Source organism: Taeniopygia guttata, chromosome 4, assembly GCF_048771995.1.
Source record: "Taeniopygia guttata chromosome 4, bTaeGut7.mat, whole genome shotgun sequence".
In the NCBI taxonomy this organism is placed as follows: Eukaryota; Metazoa; Chordata; class Aves; order Passeriformes; family Estrildidae; genus Taeniopygia; species Taeniopygia guttata.
The window spans coordinates 69,029,932-69,048,218 of record NC_133028.1 but is presented as its reverse complement, the minus strand read 5'-3'; the positions used below and the strand labels follow the sequence as shown (position 1 = coordinate 69,048,218).

Sequence of the window (18,287 nt, the reverse complement as noted above, 5' to 3'; positions counted from 1 at the left end):
CCCCAGTTATAGAGGCGTTTGGAAAAGAGGCTCCTGCAAAATAACCTCCTCAGATAAGCTTGGTGTTGGGTGTCATTGCCTGTACTTGAGGGGAAGATCCCTCCCCACTGTGTGGAGTTCCCAGGCTCATCTCCCATGGAAAAACCCTTTTCTTGTAGGGTGATGGTGCTGCCTGAGCTGCCTTTGGAGGCCACCATGGGCTTTGGGTTTCCTTGCTGGTGCGTTTGCAGGGGAGGCTGCGGGTGTGTTCTGGAAAGGGCAGAGATGGACAGCTGCTGGAGGCAGTTGGGCTGTGCTGTGTCAGACAGAGACCTTGGTGGCCTGTGCTGTGCTGGGGACTTGTTCTGTCACGTCCTTCACACTGGGTGACTTTGTCACCAGCAGCTGGAATGCAAGGAAAGCCTTATCCCTTTTCAGGGGTGGGCAGGAGCAAGATAAACTCCAGAACATAGGCGTGGGACTCTTGATACTTCTGGGAGTTGGCATAAATCTCTAGAATAAAAGGTTTATCTCTGCTCCAGCTCAAAAACTGGAGCTGTCAAGCTAATCCTTGGATTCCTTGTGAGTAGAGAGTTAATCCTTTCTTCTGGTGCTGTAAATGTTTGTTTAGCCATGCCTTTATGGAGTTCAGATACTTTGGAGTGTTTGTTGGGCAACTGCTGCTGTCCTGTCCAGGGACTCTTTATGGCTTGGAGCATCACCAGATTGTAGTGGCCATCACACGTCTTTGTGGTCCTGCTCCTTAGGAAGTGATGGATATGGAGAGGGCTGTGGGAACATTCCTGGCTGTGGGCTGCATGTGAGAAATGTGTTTTGTGCTATGGACTCCAGAAATGTGAAGTTTCTGTAGCAACTATCAGTACAGCGAAACACAAGGAGGATAAAAACTCTGATGTAGGGTGGCCTTCTAGTCCCATCTCCTAACAAACCCAGTGTTATGGCTGTGCTGCAGACCTAGATCACATGCCCTTTTCTGTAGAGGAACTCTGGCCAGGGAAGGTTTTTGGAAAGACAAAACATAGTCTTTCAAGGTAACCACAAAAATTTGGAGTTAGTGAGGTGGAGGGAAGGAAGTAATTCAGTTGAAATATAGAATTGCTCCTATTCATAAAAATTTTAGTGTTGGCTTTCTGTGTTCAGGGCAGGAAACTAGGACTTGCTGAAGGCAAGTGGGGAACTTTATTGCTTTGAGGCAGTTGAGAGCTCAGAGTCTATGGACTAGTATTTCCAAAACTGTCAGCCAAATAATTGAGTAAACCTTTGCCTTTTCTTCTGTATGCAGATCAGCCCAACTTAATTCCACTTAATTCATTTCCTTCTTGCTGAAGATGAAAAATTATGCGCTAAGGTAACCAGTATTTGTAATTTCCAATATTTATTGATTGCTGACCTTTTCTTAGTCAAGGTGAAGGATTTCTGTGGCGCCTTGGAAGAGCTTTGTGTGCCATGAGGGGCTCTGTGTGTTCTGTTTCTCTTTTCAGAGCAGATGTGAGGGCTGTGACTCAACACTCAGCATATTAGACCCTGCCATGAATTCATTCAAAGCTGGTTCTTTTACTCTGGTTTCTGGTTACTAGTGGGTCAGAATCACACTCAAGTGTACCTGTTGCTGGTGAGGGTGCCAACCCTGGACTTGGCTAAACACAAGATGTTTTCTCTGGCCTTTTACTTAACAACCTTAGTGCAGTATATACATGTACACATTGCATAAAGATTTAAGAAGAGCTGGTCTGAGCCAGCTGTTTTCAATCCAGTTGGTACTGGATTGACACTTCCTTGGTGTGCTGGACCAGTCAAGTTCCTCTGGGGAGTTCCTGTGTATTTAGCACTTATTTGGACTCTAAAAGGCTTGGTAGGGATTTGTAAAGGAGCTGGCTGATGATTAGTTTGAAGTTAGGACCTGTTTATACTCACTGCTGTTGTACCTGGGCGTGGGATAAGCCATGTGTGTATGTACATCTGTGTTGCCTCAGGATTTAAGTGTGAAGACAGCTACTGTGATAAATGTGAACTCTTTAGTCCAGAATCAAGAGAAATGGTAAATAAATGACCTGAAGGTGGGTGCTTTGGTAGGCACAGCTCTGGTGCTCTGCTTGGGTCTTTGCAGGCACTGGTAGCATGTCCGTGTGCCAGGCAGCCATGGTGTCCCCCACCTGCCTCTGAAGGCACAGAATTAACATGGATCCTGCTTCTGAGTCCCAGAATAATTCATTATCCAGAGCATGGTCTGGGGCACCTTCCAGTCCTGTGGCTTGTTGAATAGGAGTTGACAAAATGAGCCCTTGATGTGTGGCTGCAGCTTTTCAGGAATGGAGCACACAGTGTTAAGGAACTGTGAGCCAGCCCTGCTGGGCTGTGCCTATGCCACCTCAAGGAAAGCTGCTGCTTTTTGTGTCCCTGTGGCCCTTAATTCGAGCCAGGTATTGGAACAGTGCTGCCTTGTTACAGCTTTGTAAGCAAGCCCATTGGGCCACCTTCCTTTCTCAAAATCCTTCTTTTCCTCTGGTTGTGTTCACAGCCCTAACAGGACTGGAGTTGGTGGAAGCCTGGGGAAAGTTGGGGGAAAACCTGGCAATGGGGTCAGATGCTCTGTTGCCAGGTTTGTCTTAATTGTACCTTTTTTTGCCTGGGGACAGTGTCTCAGAGAGCTCCCTCCTCTCTGTGGGTGTAACTGGAATCTTGACAAGTTCATGTGTCACCCTTCTCTCTGTGTTGGGTCCCATGTTGGGCAGTGCCTCCAGCTTTGAGCAAAGTATAGATCCAATGACTTAATGGTCTGTGGTGCAGCTGTTTCAATGCTATTTTAAGTGCATGACAGTGAAATACAGAAGGAAATGGCTGTTGGGTTTTCCCTCTCTGCTGCCTTGCTGGGCAGTAGCTCTATCAGTGGTGGTATGGCACTGAGCAGTCAGAAAGGCTGGAAAAGGGCAAAGAACTGAAAAAGAGAAGTATTTCTGATGGCCATATAGCAACATGCCTTCCTGCTGTCTCCCAGCTGGCTCGTGTCCTTCGATGCGAATTTTTTTAACTCTTAAGGTGGTGAGTTCTCAAGTCTGGCAAAAAGTGGGCTTTTTCTGGTCCTGGCTGGTGTCAGCTGGCCTGGAGTCACAGCCTGACCTGTGTGTTGTGTCAGTGTGTGGCATTTCAGGGCTCACAAAAAGGGACTTGCAGCTCTCTGCGCTGTGCCTGGCTGAGGGAACGGCGGGGATGCTCCAAGGGGTGGGTCTGCCCTTCCCTGCGTGTGGCATTGCAGCAGACAAAGGGCAGGGGAGCTACAGCAAACCGCACGCTGTCTTCTGAAGCGGGAGGAGTGCAGGGTCGGCGTGGGCAGCTGGCAGGAGCAGCAGCTCCCATTTTATTCCCTCAGCCTCACACAGGCGCTCAGAGAGGCAGTTGCACGTCGTCCTCCTGTCAGCAGAGAGACTGGCCAGAGAAGCAGAGAGCATCTGGTTCTCATTGGGCTCTGCCTTTGGATAGTCTTCATTCTTGTTTGTCACATTATGTCTTTTTTTTTTTTCCTTCCTTCCTCTCTCTTTTTTTCTTTTTTTTTTTTTCCTTCAGTGAGTTTACAAGCCTTGCTGGAATGCACATATGGTCCTTATCATCCCTGAAGTCCAGCTTTTTTTTTCTTTTGCTGGTTAGCAGTTTGTGACATCAGGGGCTGTTAGAAGCATTAGTCACTTTGCCTCCAAATAGAAAGGTCCGTGGTTTTTGGAAACCTATGGAGTAAAATGTCTTTTATGTCAGTTCTTGGCATACATGGAACTGTGAGTTCTCCGAGCTTGTGCTGACCTTTAGCCAAACATTTTGCCTGAAGACAAATGCTTGTTCCCACTCTCTGCCGCCCCTCCTGAATCGTCAGATTTTGCTGACTTCCCTCTTTGCAGAAGAATGCAACTGTATCCTTTTCCCTCCGTGCTCCTGCCGAGTTCCCGCAGCTTGCCAATGTAAGCAGTTCCCCTCGTTTCCCTGCCGGCGTGCCCCTGGGCGAGCTTGGGGCTGCTTGGGTTAGGGCACGCTGGCTTTTCCTGGCAGGCTCTGTGATGCCTTCTCACTGTTCCTGTCATCCTGCCCTTGGTTTACGGGGCCAGCACTGAAGAGAGCATCACTCCCGTGTGTTATTGCCTGTCGAAATGTGACCAGCATCACCCAAATCTCTGGGGGCATCTGCTCAGGTGAGCCCCTTGCTTAGTCTCAGTGGCAGCCTCCTTTGGCTGGAGGTTCCCCCGACCCATGAGATTTGATCTGTGGAGCAGTATTTTCTGCAGGAGGGGGCAGCAGGAGTCCCACACCTGCCCTTCCCCATCTGCTGCTGCCCAGTGCACTGTTCGTCAAGCTGCTCCTGGCCTTCCTCCCACAAAATAACTTTTTCTGCCGTCCTGATTCTTGGGGATTAATAGGAAAATCCAGTATATTCAGGGAGAGCCTTTTTGTGTTCCCTGTGACCTCGGTGTTCAATGAGCAAGGGAGCCATCTGTGGCATAGCTCTGCTGATAGGTTCCCTTGTTCCTGGGAGTAGAGACCTGGCTCCTTGCTTTTGTGGTAGATGTTGCTGGAGGGCTGGGGCAGGGGACTGGTGAGGAGCTGTGTGTCCCTAGGCCGGCTGCAGCTGGTGCCAGCTTTTATCCAGGAAGATCAAGACGGTTTCCTGCAGTCCATCCCTCAGGGACGAGAGCTGCAGCAGTGAGTCACTGGTGGGTTGGGGGCAGGGAGGGAGGCACAGATCTTCATGGCTTGATTGACACATTAATGTACAGAATGAGAGCATGCCTTCCACAGGGGTCTGCTCTCTCTGTTCAGAGAAAAGGGGGGAAAAAAAGAAAGTGTGGGGGAAGAAAAACAACCAAGGACCTCCCAGACTTGAGTAACTTGTGCAGACATTTGCCCGAGCCTGCAGCCAGCCAGCAGCAGCATGGAGCCAGGAACTCCCCCTCCTCTGCTGGTGACAGTGATGGTTATCTTACCCTGAAACAACAGCCAAGAAGTCCTTCCTCTCTTTCTGAACTGATTAACTGATTGGTTGCTATCAGCCCTTTTCTTCTGGCATCCTTGCATGCCGAGGAGAGGAAGGGAGTTGTTCTTGCTTTCTCTGTTCTCTACTCATAAATCCTATTTGTCCAACAGTTAAGGGTTTGGCCATGCTCTAACCCTGTGTAAGGAAGGGAAGCAGAATTATGGGTGCTGTTAGGGGGAACAGGGAGCTTGGCTCTGGCATCAACACTGGGAATACTTGGTACCCTGCTGGCAGCTCTTGGGTTTAACTCTGGGAGTAGGATAGATCTGTCTTCTCCTGACTGCTCCTTGCTTCTGTGCTCCTGCTCTTGCCTGAGCTGCTTTTTATCTGAGCAGACTCAACTATCCCAGAGGTCTCTGGCTTTGGATGCAGTATGTAAGATGATTTGACCAAGTAATGAGTCAAAAATGTTGCTGATCTGAGCTGCTGACAACAATAAAAGCTTTTAGAATTTTTTAAAGGTGCCTCCTAAGTCGTGTGGCCTCAAATAACTAAACGCTTGCTTCATATTTGGGGTTGAGCTCGATATTTTGCATACCAGCCTTTTTCCCCTCTTGAATTTGAGGCTGGTTTTTGTTTTCTTTAACTCTTGGGAGGCCGTGTGAAGCTGACCCCCAGCCGCCTGCAGCAGTGGGCTGGGAGGGGCCCGAGGGGAATGTTTGCCAGCAGCCTTAAAGCAAAAGGGGCTCAGCCAGGAGCTTGCTTGGATTGGGGAATAGCCATCATGGTTAAGTCCTGAGCGAGGGCAGCAGACTGGAGACTGGGACAATAAATACCCTTGTGGAACTCTCTCCTTGGCCTTTTGGCAGTGGGGCTTTTTCCTGCCTGGGAGAGGAGCAGCTTTGCTTTGTTTCCAGTCAGCTGCCAGACAAGCATGAGGACTCATCTCTGCTTTGGGCTGCCTCTGGAGGGGTGACATAGGACCCACCTTTATTTCCAGCTCCCCATCCATACACAGATGTGCTGCTCCTGATGCCAGTGAGGAGGAAAACTTTCTCTTCATTCCTGCTGGCTCTGCCAAGCCATTGTGGCTTGAGAGGAATGAGCTGACTCTCCTTGCACGTGCCTCATCAGCTGAATTGTTTTATATAGCTTCACTGATTCCTGTCCAGCCAAACCCACTGTTTGCCACAGAGCATCCATTATAGCATTGGTTGACCTGTGAAATCATGGCCACCAAGAGCTATATGTGAAGAAAAACAGATCTGAAACAGCCTTGATGGGGTTCTGAGGCTGCAAAGCCGTTCTTGTCTTTTGCAGGGCATTTTTACCCCCTTAAAATGAAGAGCAGTGGGATGTGAATGCCTGACAATCAATCTCTTTATATAAAGTGGTGGTAGGTAGTATTTTCTGTGCCTCTGGGGGTTTGTCTCTGCTTAACTTACCCCTTCCTTTCCCCTGCTGCAGTTAAAACCAGCAGCTGTGATAACAGCCGCTCGAAGATCGTTGTTGATCCAAGAAATATCGACTGTGGGATGCCTTGTAGGGCTCTCTGCAAAGAGAAGTCAAGTGATCAGCATCTTTCCCAAGAAACAAGCATTTATTTGTTCATGTCACTCCTTAGTTCTTGTAGGGGTTAGCACACAGCTCTGGCTGTTCAGAATCACTTCCTGCTCATGGATGGTATGGGAAGAGGGAGGGAAACGGTGCCCTGTACTGCAGGGTTCAGTACAGGAGACGTGACTGCCTCAAGGAAGAGTTTAAAAATACAGACTGCTTTTGGGATGTCTTAAGCTCTCTGACGTGTGAGAACATCCAGACACCCAAGTCTAGCAGCACATCTGGTGCAAACTGGCTGATCTCTGCAGGAGGCTGTGGAGCTACCATGAGTTTTACCCATGCTCATCTTATCCATGGATCCTGAGGCTGGGAGCAAGGAGAGGTGCTTGCCAAGCAGTTATTCCTTTAGTGTGTTTCTAAGAGGTCAATACTTGAGACACTGACACTTGTCTGTGGTTACCAAGGCCTCTGCCAGGACTGGGTGTCTGTGAGTGACTGAGAAGTTGTTGTAGTCCACTTGAGTGCTGGGCAAAGGGAGGAGTTGTGCTGAGCTCTGCTCATCTGAGGGCAAATGAGGGATGTGGTTGGGAAGAAGGCAGTGAGGGCAGCATGATGAAATGCCTTTCCACTTGGGCTGAAGCACCTGAGCAGCACTGCTGGCTTCCTCTGGAACAGGAGCCATGTAGCAGGAGGAATAAATCCTGTGGCACATGGGGGCTCTGGGGTGGAGCAGGAGCTGTGTCAGCCTTGAACTGCTCTTCAGTCCAGTTCTCAGTGGGTGGCTCAGCTGGGATCAAACCCAGCCCACTGACTGTGCTCAGGAGTTTGTCATGGCAGTTGGAAGCTGGAGAGGCAGGGCCATCTGACTTAGCATCCCCTTGTTACCAGTGACTCACTAGCCTGCTCTGCTGCTGATACCCTGAGCAATCAGGCTTGTTGCTCTCCAGCAGAGGCTTCCTTTCCTTGTGGATGAAGCTATCCTGTTGAAGGGGTGAAAGTGGGAGCAGAGGCCTGGCTGCAGTGGCAAGTGGTTGTGCAGTGTGTGCACCTCTTTGCTCTGGAGAGAAGCAGCCTGCAGCTCCCCCAGAAATGTGTCAGCTTTCCAAGGGCATCTGCATGCTGCAGAACTGGCTTTGTTTGTGTGTGGAGGAGAGAGCTGGAAATCTATTTCTTTTGGCTCTCCTGCCTCCTCCAGAATGTGTATCCGTGGGCCTTGTGCAGAACTGCAGCTATTTTCTGTGTCTGCTCTGCTCGGGGAGATGCGCTGCATCCTGGGAACACTGAGGGAGGTGGATGCTGGGGTTTGTGTTTCATCTCTGCCTGTGCCTCAGGCCTCAGATCTTTTCACCAGTGTTTTGATGTTTTGAGCAGATATCAGGCTGCTCTTGTCTCCTGTTGTGCAGCACAGCCTGTGAAAAATACTTGGCATTGCAAAGTGTGGAGATAGTTTTTGTTTATCCATTGTTGTTTGCCATTTGCAGGGAAAGAAATAAAGCAAGGGGAGGGAAATAAACTGGGGAAGTTCTGCAGCAAAAATAACTGAGACACAGATGCAAGAGATGCGTCTATACTCCTGTTCCTGCTGAGCAACTGATGATGAGGCAGTACTTGCTTTCCCAAAATATGTCAGGGAAAGAGATACTGGTGCTGTGCTGAGGGATGTTCGTCACCCACCACTTTGTGTGAAGCCTGTGAGTCATGGGTGCTTTCTGGGTTCTGCTCTGAGCTCCCTTCACTTGATCTTAAACCCAAGCCCACTGTTTTTTTTCAAAGTACTGATGTTACTAATATTTAATTTAACCCATTCATGTCTTGCATCAATCCCAGGGCCTTTTCCAGGGAAATCCCTACTGGGGGTGATGGATGAGGTGATGGTCTTTCTGGGTGTTTTTCTTTACCTAGCCTGAGTGAAGGAGGTGGCACCTCTTAATCACCTTAATCTTCTGTGCTGTGGTGCTGGTGAGTAGCTCCCAGCACACAGTGGGGTGGAGGTGAACAGGCTGGTAAATTGACATTTAGCTATGGATGCTAAATCTAAACCAGACAACAAGCCTGGTTTAGATGCTGAGAGAAGGCTCAGGTGTCTATCACAGGTGCCAGGCTCTGTGTGCCAGCATGGCAGAGAGGAACCCTTTGCCCAGACTCCTGGCACAGCCCGAGACATTTTCACTTGGAGATGTTGCTTTTCTCAGGGAGTTCTTGTGTTTCTTTAGATCTGAGTTTATTTTCATCAGCACTCAGCCTAAACGTAACTCGTTTCTCTCTGCAATTGGTGACTGGTCCATTGTGTTCTGAGGGGGGAAGTGGAGTTGCTCAGCAATTGTGCTGAGAGTGGGAAGTCCTCCTCTGCTTTTGATTCTTAACAACCAAAGAGTTGTCTATGTCTGGTCCAAAGCCCACTGGTTCTGTGGAAAGAAGCTGGCACTTCCAGCATCTTTAACCCAGGCTGAGGCTGCCCATGACTGTAACTTACTGTGGCCCTGGGGGAGTGACTCCATTGGAAGGGTTTGGGTTTGGAGAAAGGTTCCAAATTAAGAACAATAAACTGTAGAAGAAAGATGTTGTGAAATAATGGCACGGCTGCTCCAGGTCTACCGAGTTTGTGGGGGTTTTTTTGTTTCCTTGTTTTGCTTGTGCCATTGGCATAACTGTGACTTGCCAGGAAGAGGTAACTGGGCTGACTTGCTTTTCCTCAGAGCTTCTGTGTGGATTGCCATACAGCTGCTGTGGGAAGGACCCAGATACAGTCTGGGGAGTGTGTCAGACCTCCCTTCTGCGAGGTCTGTGCTGCTCCCTTGCCCTCCACAGAACAGCTCTGGGGTGTTGGATGGTGTCAGCTCAAGCCCCTGAACAGCTGAGGAGAGCAAGTCACCAGAGATGACTGGCACCTCTGGGCTGCCTGGCCTGGCTTCTTTTCCTGCTGAGGACATACACAGGCAGCACCAGGGGCTTTGTAGGTCACACAGGAAATGCTGGGAACGGTGCCCTGCTTGCTCACCTCGTGTCAGATGAGGTTATTTGTAAACCAAGGCATGGCAGAGCAGCAGGCTCGCTTTATTCCCTTCCTGGAAAAGCGGGAAAGAGTTTTAGCTGGCTTTAGTGGCAGAGTTGCTATCTGAGCTGTGTCCTGCTGTAGAAGGGTTGCAGGGAAAGGGCAAGAATGTTGGCATTTTCCTTGTAGGCCTGGGAGGACAGAGCAAGTCTGAGAGCTGCTCCTTCCCTTTGGCACACTGAGCCAAGGAAAGCACCACCTTGGCTCTCAGCTCACTTACACAGGTAACTGTCAGGAGTAGCTTTTGGAGCTGTAAGCAGGGCCATATCCCAACCTCTGTCATGCCTCAGTGTGCTTCTTGAGGGGGCCAGCCTCACTGGGAAGTTTGGGGAGTTTCCCATGCTGCTGGGGAAGTTCTGAAGTGGAAGATTGGCTGGTTTCTGCTGTGTAGCTGTGCAGTGGACATGAAGGAGACAGCCTCAGCTGCTTCCCCAACTGAACAGGAGCTGGTCACCTTACAGCTCTGACCGTGTTCCACACTCTTTTCCAGGTGTCTGCCAAAATGCTCTTAGGGTAATCCTATGGGAGGCTGGGGCCTCTGAAACAGCATTTGAGTGTTGCAGATGGGTAAAGAATCATGGTTTATTGGTGGCAGGCACAGAGAACCAGTGTGATGGTGTTTGAGTTGAGGATGTTTTAGCTCCTGAGCCCCACAGCAGAGATGGATAGAAGGAAAAGGAGGATGCATTTGGAAGGGACACCCAAGAGACAGATCCTGCGTCCCAAAAGCCTCTGCGTCCTTAACACAGTTCTGATAGGACTTCTTTCCTGCCAGGGGCGTTGTAATCCTGCTGAATGCTTTTCTCCTGGCTCTTACAGAACGATGACCTCAGGAACCTGTCCCTGTCCGGCCACGTGGGCTTCGACAGCCTCCCAGACCAGCTGGTCAACAAGTCAACATCACAGGGCTTCTGCTTCAACATCCTTTGTGTGGGTAGGTCACCTGCTGGGCCCTCATGGGGCACAGCCCCACATTCACACTTTCTCCACCTGCCCAGGGCAGGGCTGAGGCTCTGAGGGCTGTGCTTGTCTTCCCAGAGCTGCTCCACAGTGAAATCTAGTGTTCCCCTTTGCCCTTTCTCTGCCCTGTCCCCTGAGTCAGAGCATGGCAATTGCTGGCTGTTAAAATCTGTGCCTGTAATTCATCCAGCAGTTCTACTTTCCCCAAAGGCTGCCCATAAGGAAACGGAGTCAACTTGGGCACAAAATGTTTTTTTTGAAAGGTTGTTAACTTAAATCTGCTTTTCTCTGGGTTGGGTGTGGAGGCTGTTTCTCACCAAATTGTGTTCCTTCCCTTCCAGGGTTTGCATGTATCCTTACATTCTTAGCATCTCCACTTGAAACGATGCCATTTTTAGTCTCCAAATGAACAGACTGTCACCTGTCCTCTGCTGTAGTTAATCTGGAAGTTTGTTTAATAGCCTGAGTTACTTTTCCCAAATTGTTCACAGGGTGAAATAAGGGAGGCAACATCGTCTCTTGGCTGTGCGGGAGGAAGCTGCTGTCTTGGTACTCTGTGGATACTCCACAGTTGGAAATCCATTTATCAGCCCCAGGGAGCTGTGAGCCAAGCCAGCTTTGGCTTGTCAGTGAACCCAGAATTTGGTTCTATAAAGGGACAAAACTGCTGGGTTTTCCTCTTAGCTTGGCAGTGCAGGCTGCAAACATCGTCTTTACATTCATTGTTCGTTTAAGCCTCCGAGAGGGGAGTATTGTCCCTTCTAATTAGTTACATTAATTAGCTGGAAAAACCCCACAACCCTCTGACTGTGATTTTTCTACAGCAAATTGACAATTTCTGTGAGCTGCCTGAAAAGAAATCTAGCAAACTCGACTCCTCCCTGTAGCTTGTGTGTGAAAGGAGGAGATAAGAGAATAGTTGTGCTTCTGCACACTTGAGCTCCCAACCCTCACATGACTCTTGTAGCAGCATGAAACCATTTCAATCCAGCAGGGAACAGCCTGATTAGCAGGCAGCTCTTTGATCAAAATGGCATAAATTAATTGCCTTTCTCTCTTGAAGTAAATATGCCTTTCTTAGTGTGACTTAATGTCTCCATTAGCAATTTGATCCACCTCTTTTTATCTCGTGAAATGTGCCCATCCACTGATTTTCACCTCATATTAAAGTTTCATACAAGCTGCTGCAGCTGGCCAAGGAACAGAATCTCAGCCTTGAAAAAAATTATAGTTTAGAATTGTGATTTGAGAGAGGACACAATTAAATTCAGTGTTGTATTGTGAGACTTCTAATTGGGATGTGAAATGGTGCAGAGCTGATCTGGCATAGAACACAGCAGTTCACATCAGGAGCTCCCTAAAATTTGCAGCTTCAGCCGTGGGCAGTCCATGCCATCAGTTTAGGACTTGGCTTTCCATGTGAGTTGCCTCAGCCCCACCCCTGCTCACAGCATGGGTAGCAATAGCTGTTTGAGAGTGTAATTGCTAAAGAAATAGTTTTGACTGAAAAATGGGATTTAGGCTAGTGCTTTCGTCCATGTTACTAATTGCACTGGGGCTTAGTGAAACTGCAGTAGTTTAAAAAGTTGGTATTTAAGCAGTGTGCCTATTTTTTTTAAGAACTCCCTATATGTTTCTCTGTCTCAGATTTTTATTGTCTTAAGTAGCACTATGGGTTTTGGATGATCTTCTTGAGACAGCAAAACTGCCCTAAAAAGACTGAAACAAAATCAGGGAATCAGACGTGGAGTTGGGAGAATTAACAACTTGCTACTGTAAAGAAAGTTCCTGGGTCCTGGTAAAGATGGAGACTGTTTCTGAAGGCATCTGTTCCCGCAGGGATTATCTTGCTTAGCGATGTGCATGTAGCCTAATTCCACTGCTACCCAAGAGGAGTAACTCCTTAACCTGCCGGGGAAGGAGGCTTGGGAGAGCAGCGGCGCTGTCCTGACACTCCCTCTGTCTGCTCAGGTGAAACCGGCATTGGCAAGTCCACGCTGATGGACACGCTGTTCAACACCAAGTTCGAGAGCGAGCCCGCCACGCACAACGAGCCCGGCGTCAGGTTGAAAGCGCGGAGTTACGAGCTCCAGGAGAGCAACGTGCGGCTCAAGCTGACCATCGTGGACACGGTGGGCTTTGGTGATCAGATCAACAAGGATGACAGGTAATCCGAGCTCTGCTGGGAGAGGCATCCCGCTGCTGGTGCACTCTGAGGTCTCCAGGGCCTCCCTCTGTGGGCAGCAGGTCCCTCGCTGTTCTGGGGATGCTTCCCTGTCCCAGATGCTGCTCCTGCCTAAGCCTGTGGGCAGGCCCATGGCAGTGGGGCTTACTGAGAGCTTTTGTGCTCCTGCTGCGTTGTGTCCTGGCACATATGGCTGTGGCGCGTGCAATTCGCTCTGTCCTCCAGTTTGAGGCTTCCCAGTCCTCCTTTGCTCTGCTTTTTTTATGGGTCTTTCTCTAATATTTCTCCCAGTGTGAGGCCTTACTGCTTTCCTTGCTCTTGTCTCTGAGGTTTTTGGTGTCTCATAGTCAGAGACAGAACTTCCATAAGCCAAGAAACCAGAGTGGCAGTCATTTTAGACACACCTAGTGATATCCATGAAGCTGGCCTTGATGGAGGGGAAACACATGGAGCAGTTTTCTTTCCAGAAGCACAAACAAGTTGATTTGAAGCACAAGTTGATTTGAATAAGGACATGTTACACTGCATGAGCTACTTTTTCTCCAAAAGACTGATCCCATCAAAGTCCAGGAATGGTACAGCTGTCTTCTGAGCTTTGCTCACAGGCTTCAGTTCCTGACAAATACCTCTTATCTTGTGACTCTCCCTTCCCTCTTTTAAGATGATGAGATTTTGGACAAGCTAGGGAGTAGGTGATGATTTCATGTTGAAATTTTTTTGTTAGATGCTTTTCAGTGAGACTGGCAGAGCAGCAGCTCAGACTAATTGGAGAGGCTGCCAAATGCATTGCTTTTCAGGGTAGCAGTCTTGTGTAGTTTCCATACACCTGAAATCGAGGGCTGTCATGTCTGTTGTGCTTTGCCTGTGCACCAAGTGGAAAGGCACCCTTGTGAAGGAGGGACTATAGGTTGCTGGGGAGGGTCCTGAAAGCAGTGCTTGTCCTGTACCATGCAGAGCTCCTGAGTGTCCATCAGTGGCCTGTGTGGTCCCAGCAGCCAATTTCCCGGTTTTCTCTGTGCCTTCTCTCCTCAGCTACAAGCCTATAGTAGAATACATTGACGCGCAGTTCGAAGCCTACCTGCAGGAAGAGCTGAAGATCAAGCGATCCCTGTTCAACTACCACGACACGCGGATCCACGCCTGCCTCTACTTCATTGCTCCCACAGGACACTCGCTCAAGTCCCTGGACTTGGTCACCATGAAGAAACTTGACAGTAAGGTACTTGCTGCCTGTGCTTTCATTATCTTGCCATCTGCTCAGGGAAATCATGTCTGGGTTTAGTAGTGGAGAGTTGTGGACAAAAAAGTGTGAGAAGCATACCTTGGGCAAGCTGCTACGACGAGTCATTATTCTGCTTCATGTGCTGCAGTGACTTATTGAAAGTTTGGAGTCCTGCTCTTTTCCAGCTCACCTTGGGTGGGGAGCTTGGCCGTGTGCTCCCCAGCTCATCTTTAAAGTCGATAAAGACAGTTGAGGTCGTCTTTCTAATCAGTGAAAAACAAATTGAAGTGCTATGTCTGCTTGCTCTGACCACAGCCAGCTACACAAAAAGAGTGATTTGTTCTGCTATGGCAAATGTAGTGGTGTTTAGCTGTCATGTCATAAAAAAGAATCTGAATAAATGTTACTTGGCATCTGCTCTTCCAGGTACCCTCATGGGGTTGGTTTAAACCATGGTTCAAAGGAGATGGCACCTCTTCTAGGAAAAATAACTGAAGTACAAATGTAGAACCTGAGTAGCTAAACTGAGCCTTCTCTGTGCTCCTTTCCATCATGATTAAGCGATTTAAATCAGTCACTGTGCACCTTTGGCTCACTGGATCCTGATTCTGCAGGCCATCAATGATGACAGCGGCTCCTTGTTTCCTAGAGAGGCCAATTGACTGGGTTTTATGTGGTGATGGAGAAAGTTCCTTGCCTTCTTCAACTGAAAAAAAGGTTATGGAGATTTATCTCAAATGAGCTAATTGACATTCCTGTTCTATCTTTTGGCCAACGTGGATTTAATAACTCCAAACAGAATTAAGTGATGTAATGGAAGAGGATTTTCAAGTACTGTAGTTAAAATCCCTCCATGTAGGTCGATATTGCTGTTATCCTCAGTACAGTTTCTGTCTGCTGTTGCAAGGAAAATCAAACCTGTGGGATCAAAGGCAGAAACTGTCCCTCTGAAGGGAGGAGACAGGGAAAGAAGGCAGGCTCTCTATCCTTGTCAACAGGCTGTCTAGAGAAGAGATCTCTCATCTCAGAGCTGTGCAGGGAGAAGTGAGCCCTGGTCCTGCAGTGCAGCAGTGTCCAGGGGCATATGAGGGCACACAGGTGGGGGAAGTGTGCCTGTGTTACTGCCAGCCCTTGTCCTCTGTGTCCCAGGGCTGGGTAGGCACCATCTGCTTCCACCTCCTGTGGGGTGACATCAGCTCTGCTGCCCCTCCAGTGTCCCTGGTGACACTCCCTAAGCCAGGGTCTGTGACAGGCTGCTGTCTAAGCATGGCTCTTGTGGAAATCCATCCAGCTGCAGTACCAGGGAATGCACAGAGATGGTAATTTCCTTTCTTTTTTTTTTTTTTTTTGGAGCAGCTCATAATAATCTATGACAACATTTCCTATCCAGCCAATTCAGATGAGGAGGGGAGTACGACAGGACAGGAAATAGCATGTTGCCAAATTGTATTTGACTTCTTTCTGAGGCCATCATCACTGCTGCCTGGAAATCCTGACTGCAGCTCCAGGGAAGTTCATCTGCTGGGGTGCTGGCTGGTGGCACTTTAGGGCTGTCACTGCATGTCCTGCTCTGTCCTCTCCCAGAGACACAACCTGTGCAGTCCTGTATGCAGAAGTGCTGTCCTGTCTTGCAGGTGAACATCATCCCCATCATTGCCAAGGCTGACACCATTGCAAAGAACGAGTTGCACAAGTTCAAGAGTAAAATCATGAGTGAGCTGGTCAGCAACGGCGTGCAGATCTACCAGTTCCCGACCGATGAGGAGACGGTGGCCGAGATCAATGCCACCATGAGTGTATGTTATCTGGGGGGGGTGGTTGGCCTTGCCTTGCCAAGGCTTTGATGGCTGTGCTTTCTCTTGCTTAGCTTTAAAACTGCAATTTAAGCACAGACACATCAGCCTGGCCAGAAGGCTTTTGGAGGCTGGTGCTACCTGGTCTGCTACATTTCCTTGTGTGACAAACACGTCTCCCCCCTTGCAGGTCTCACATCCTTCCCCGGTTGCAGTATTCCTGTCTCAGGAAAGGAAGAGGATGGGAGGCAGGGCCCCAGTGTGGTCAGGCAGAGAGCTGAGGTTTGGCTTTCCTGTCCCAAACGACCACTCACTGCTTCGTGGGGGTGATTAATTTGCTGCCGCCTTTGTTTTGGTTTCCGCTGGGAGCGGGGTACTGGCACTGATGTTCCAGCGCTCTGCAGCCCATCAGCAGCTTTGGCTTTCACCTCCTCCCCTGCCTCTAGACCTGGGGTGGAAGCTGAGGGCACTCAGGGCTAGACTAGACCTAATATTTCAGTGGGGGTTACCAAGGGAAGCAGCTTTTTGCCATGGGCCTTACTCGGGCTGCAAAGGGAAGAATCTGAGCTCATGGTCGCTGGCAGTGAGGTGCTGAGTGGCCCCAAGGGGATGTGCCAGTCCTAAAGCGAGTGCACTCAGATGAAGCTATTTCCTTGCTACTTGAAGGCTGTTGTGAGTTTTCCTGCTAAACGGCTTGTAGATGGGCAATTATCTCATCCTAAATGTTAGACCGTCTCCAAAGCTCCCTATTGCCTCTCTTCCTGTTTTGAGCAGAGAGAAGCTGGCACAGAGAAGGCATGTGCTCTACCAGGGTGCATTGTGTGCAGTGCTTTACCTTCCTCAGGTGCAGCCTGGCTGCTGGGAAGCCCCTTTGCCAGCTAATCCCATCTCCTCTGCCCTGACATTTTCCCCTCCCACCCAGCCTGTGACCACAGCTCGGCTGACAAAGCTCCTGCTTCCAATGCAGCCAGCCCCGTTGGATGCTGTTAAGGCAGGGAGAGTTCTGCTGGCCTGGTCTGGGCTGGCATCTGAGGCGAGCTTCTTCCTGGCAGCAGCCACACTTCTGGGAGTAGGTCCCAGATTGTCGCCACCACACCCACGGAGAGACCTGGACAGGGCAGAGCTCCATGACTCAGACGTGTCAGCCTAGGGCTGGGTCAGCTCCGCTCTTCCCCTTGCTCACAGCTTTGCCCTGTTTAAGAGGAAGCATTAGCAGTTCTTTGTAGCAGCAAAATCCCCCTCATTTTTGCCTTCCTTGAGAGGTTGTAGTTTATTTTCTTCTTTGTTGCACAGTTCTTTTTTCTTGGTGTTTAAATTCAGTTCCAGTTTGTAAGACTTGTTTCGTGCTTAAGACAGTAGTGCTTTGTAATTAAATGGAACATACGTACCTATCTTGTGTTTTTAGGACTTCAGAATTTTGGGCTTTAAGTCTGATCAGGTTTCTCATCCAGATTGTCCTGTTGCTCTTCCTGAAACACCAGACGAATTGCAAAGGCGTTTAAACAACTTAAATTTAGCAGAGCTGCCCCAGTAAACAGCTTTCTTGAGAAACAATCTCTGGCAAGGCAGCAAAGGAAATCCCCGGCCTCATTGTCCCTTTCCTTTTGTAGGTCCACCTTCCTTTTGCCGTGGTTGGCAGCACCGAGGAAGTGAAGATTGGCAACAAGATGGCAAAAGCCAGGCAGTACCCCTGGGGTGTCGTGCAGGGTATGTTAGCAAGGGCACAAGCAAGGCTTTCTCACCCTGTCCCCTTCTGATCCAAGAATGACCAGTTCTGTTACTTCTGTCTCTGGATGGCCCCTACCAAAATCTGGCTTAAGAGAGCACAGCTTAGATGTGGACACGGAGCCAAAAGCTCCTTCCTGTAGGAGGGCAGAGTTTGGCCAGGGCACTGTTTGCAGCCCAGGCTTTACTGAAGCTGCCAGATATCCAGAGCTGATCCTTGCTTTCCAGCCAGCACGGAGAAGTACAGGATTGAGATGGTGATGGTCTCCTTGTGGCTTCAATTGTGTATCCCGTTGGAGAATGGCCCAGGAAGCTGCAGGAGAGCTTTCACAGTGCAGTTCTGCAAAACTCTCTGGCTTCTCAGTAATACCACCTGACCCTGAAGCAGCTTCAGAGACTTCAGCTGTGTTCACCAGAGGATGGTACTGGGAAAAACAGTTAGGAAAGAAGCTGATGTGTTTGGGAGGTCTTGGACTTTACCTGTATCCTGCTGGGTTCTTGCTGTTCCCAGAAAACTAGGACCAGATAGTTTGAGATTCAGTTTAGACTTTGCCACTATGAGCCCCTGTGAGTGCTAGGATTTCGAGTGGGTTTGGGTGGGAAGTGAAATCCTGTGAACCAATGGATCATCACCTCACCAGATCATCACGGTGCAGAAATGGATGGGGAGGTGGGAGCCCTGTGACAGATGGGCAATGCACAGATCTTGAAATCCAGTGCAGGCCTTGAACTCGGGCCCCTGCTGGCGTGGGATGGCTTCAGCCCCAGTTCAACAAGGCATTTTGGTGTGGCTGACTTGCAGCTGTGCTTGTGTCCTGAAGAACTCTGAGGTTCGC

The 18,287-nt window shown here is 49.3% G+C and overlaps 1 protein-coding gene across 3 annotated transcripts in view; it reads left to right on the top strand.

The window, feature by feature from the left end:
- Nucleotides 1-18,287, top strand: part of SEPTIN11 (septin 11) — a 42,969-nt gene that overhangs the window by 12,572 nt on the left and 12,110 nt on the right. For all 3 annotated transcript variants that reach the window (XM_030272180.4, XM_030272179.4, XM_072928901.1), the window contains exons 2-6: nt 10,386-10,500; nt 12,498-12,693; nt 13,744-13,930; nt 15,568-15,729; nt 17,337-17,433. In XM_030272180.4, the coding sequence (XP_030128040.1) occupies nt 10,386-10,500; nt 12,498-12,693; nt 13,744-13,930; nt 15,568-15,729; nt 17,337-17,433 (757 nt within the window). The remainder of the gene's footprint in view (nt 1-10,385; nt 10,501-12,497; nt 12,694-13,743; nt 13,931-15,567; nt 15,730-17,336; nt 17,434-18,287) is intronic.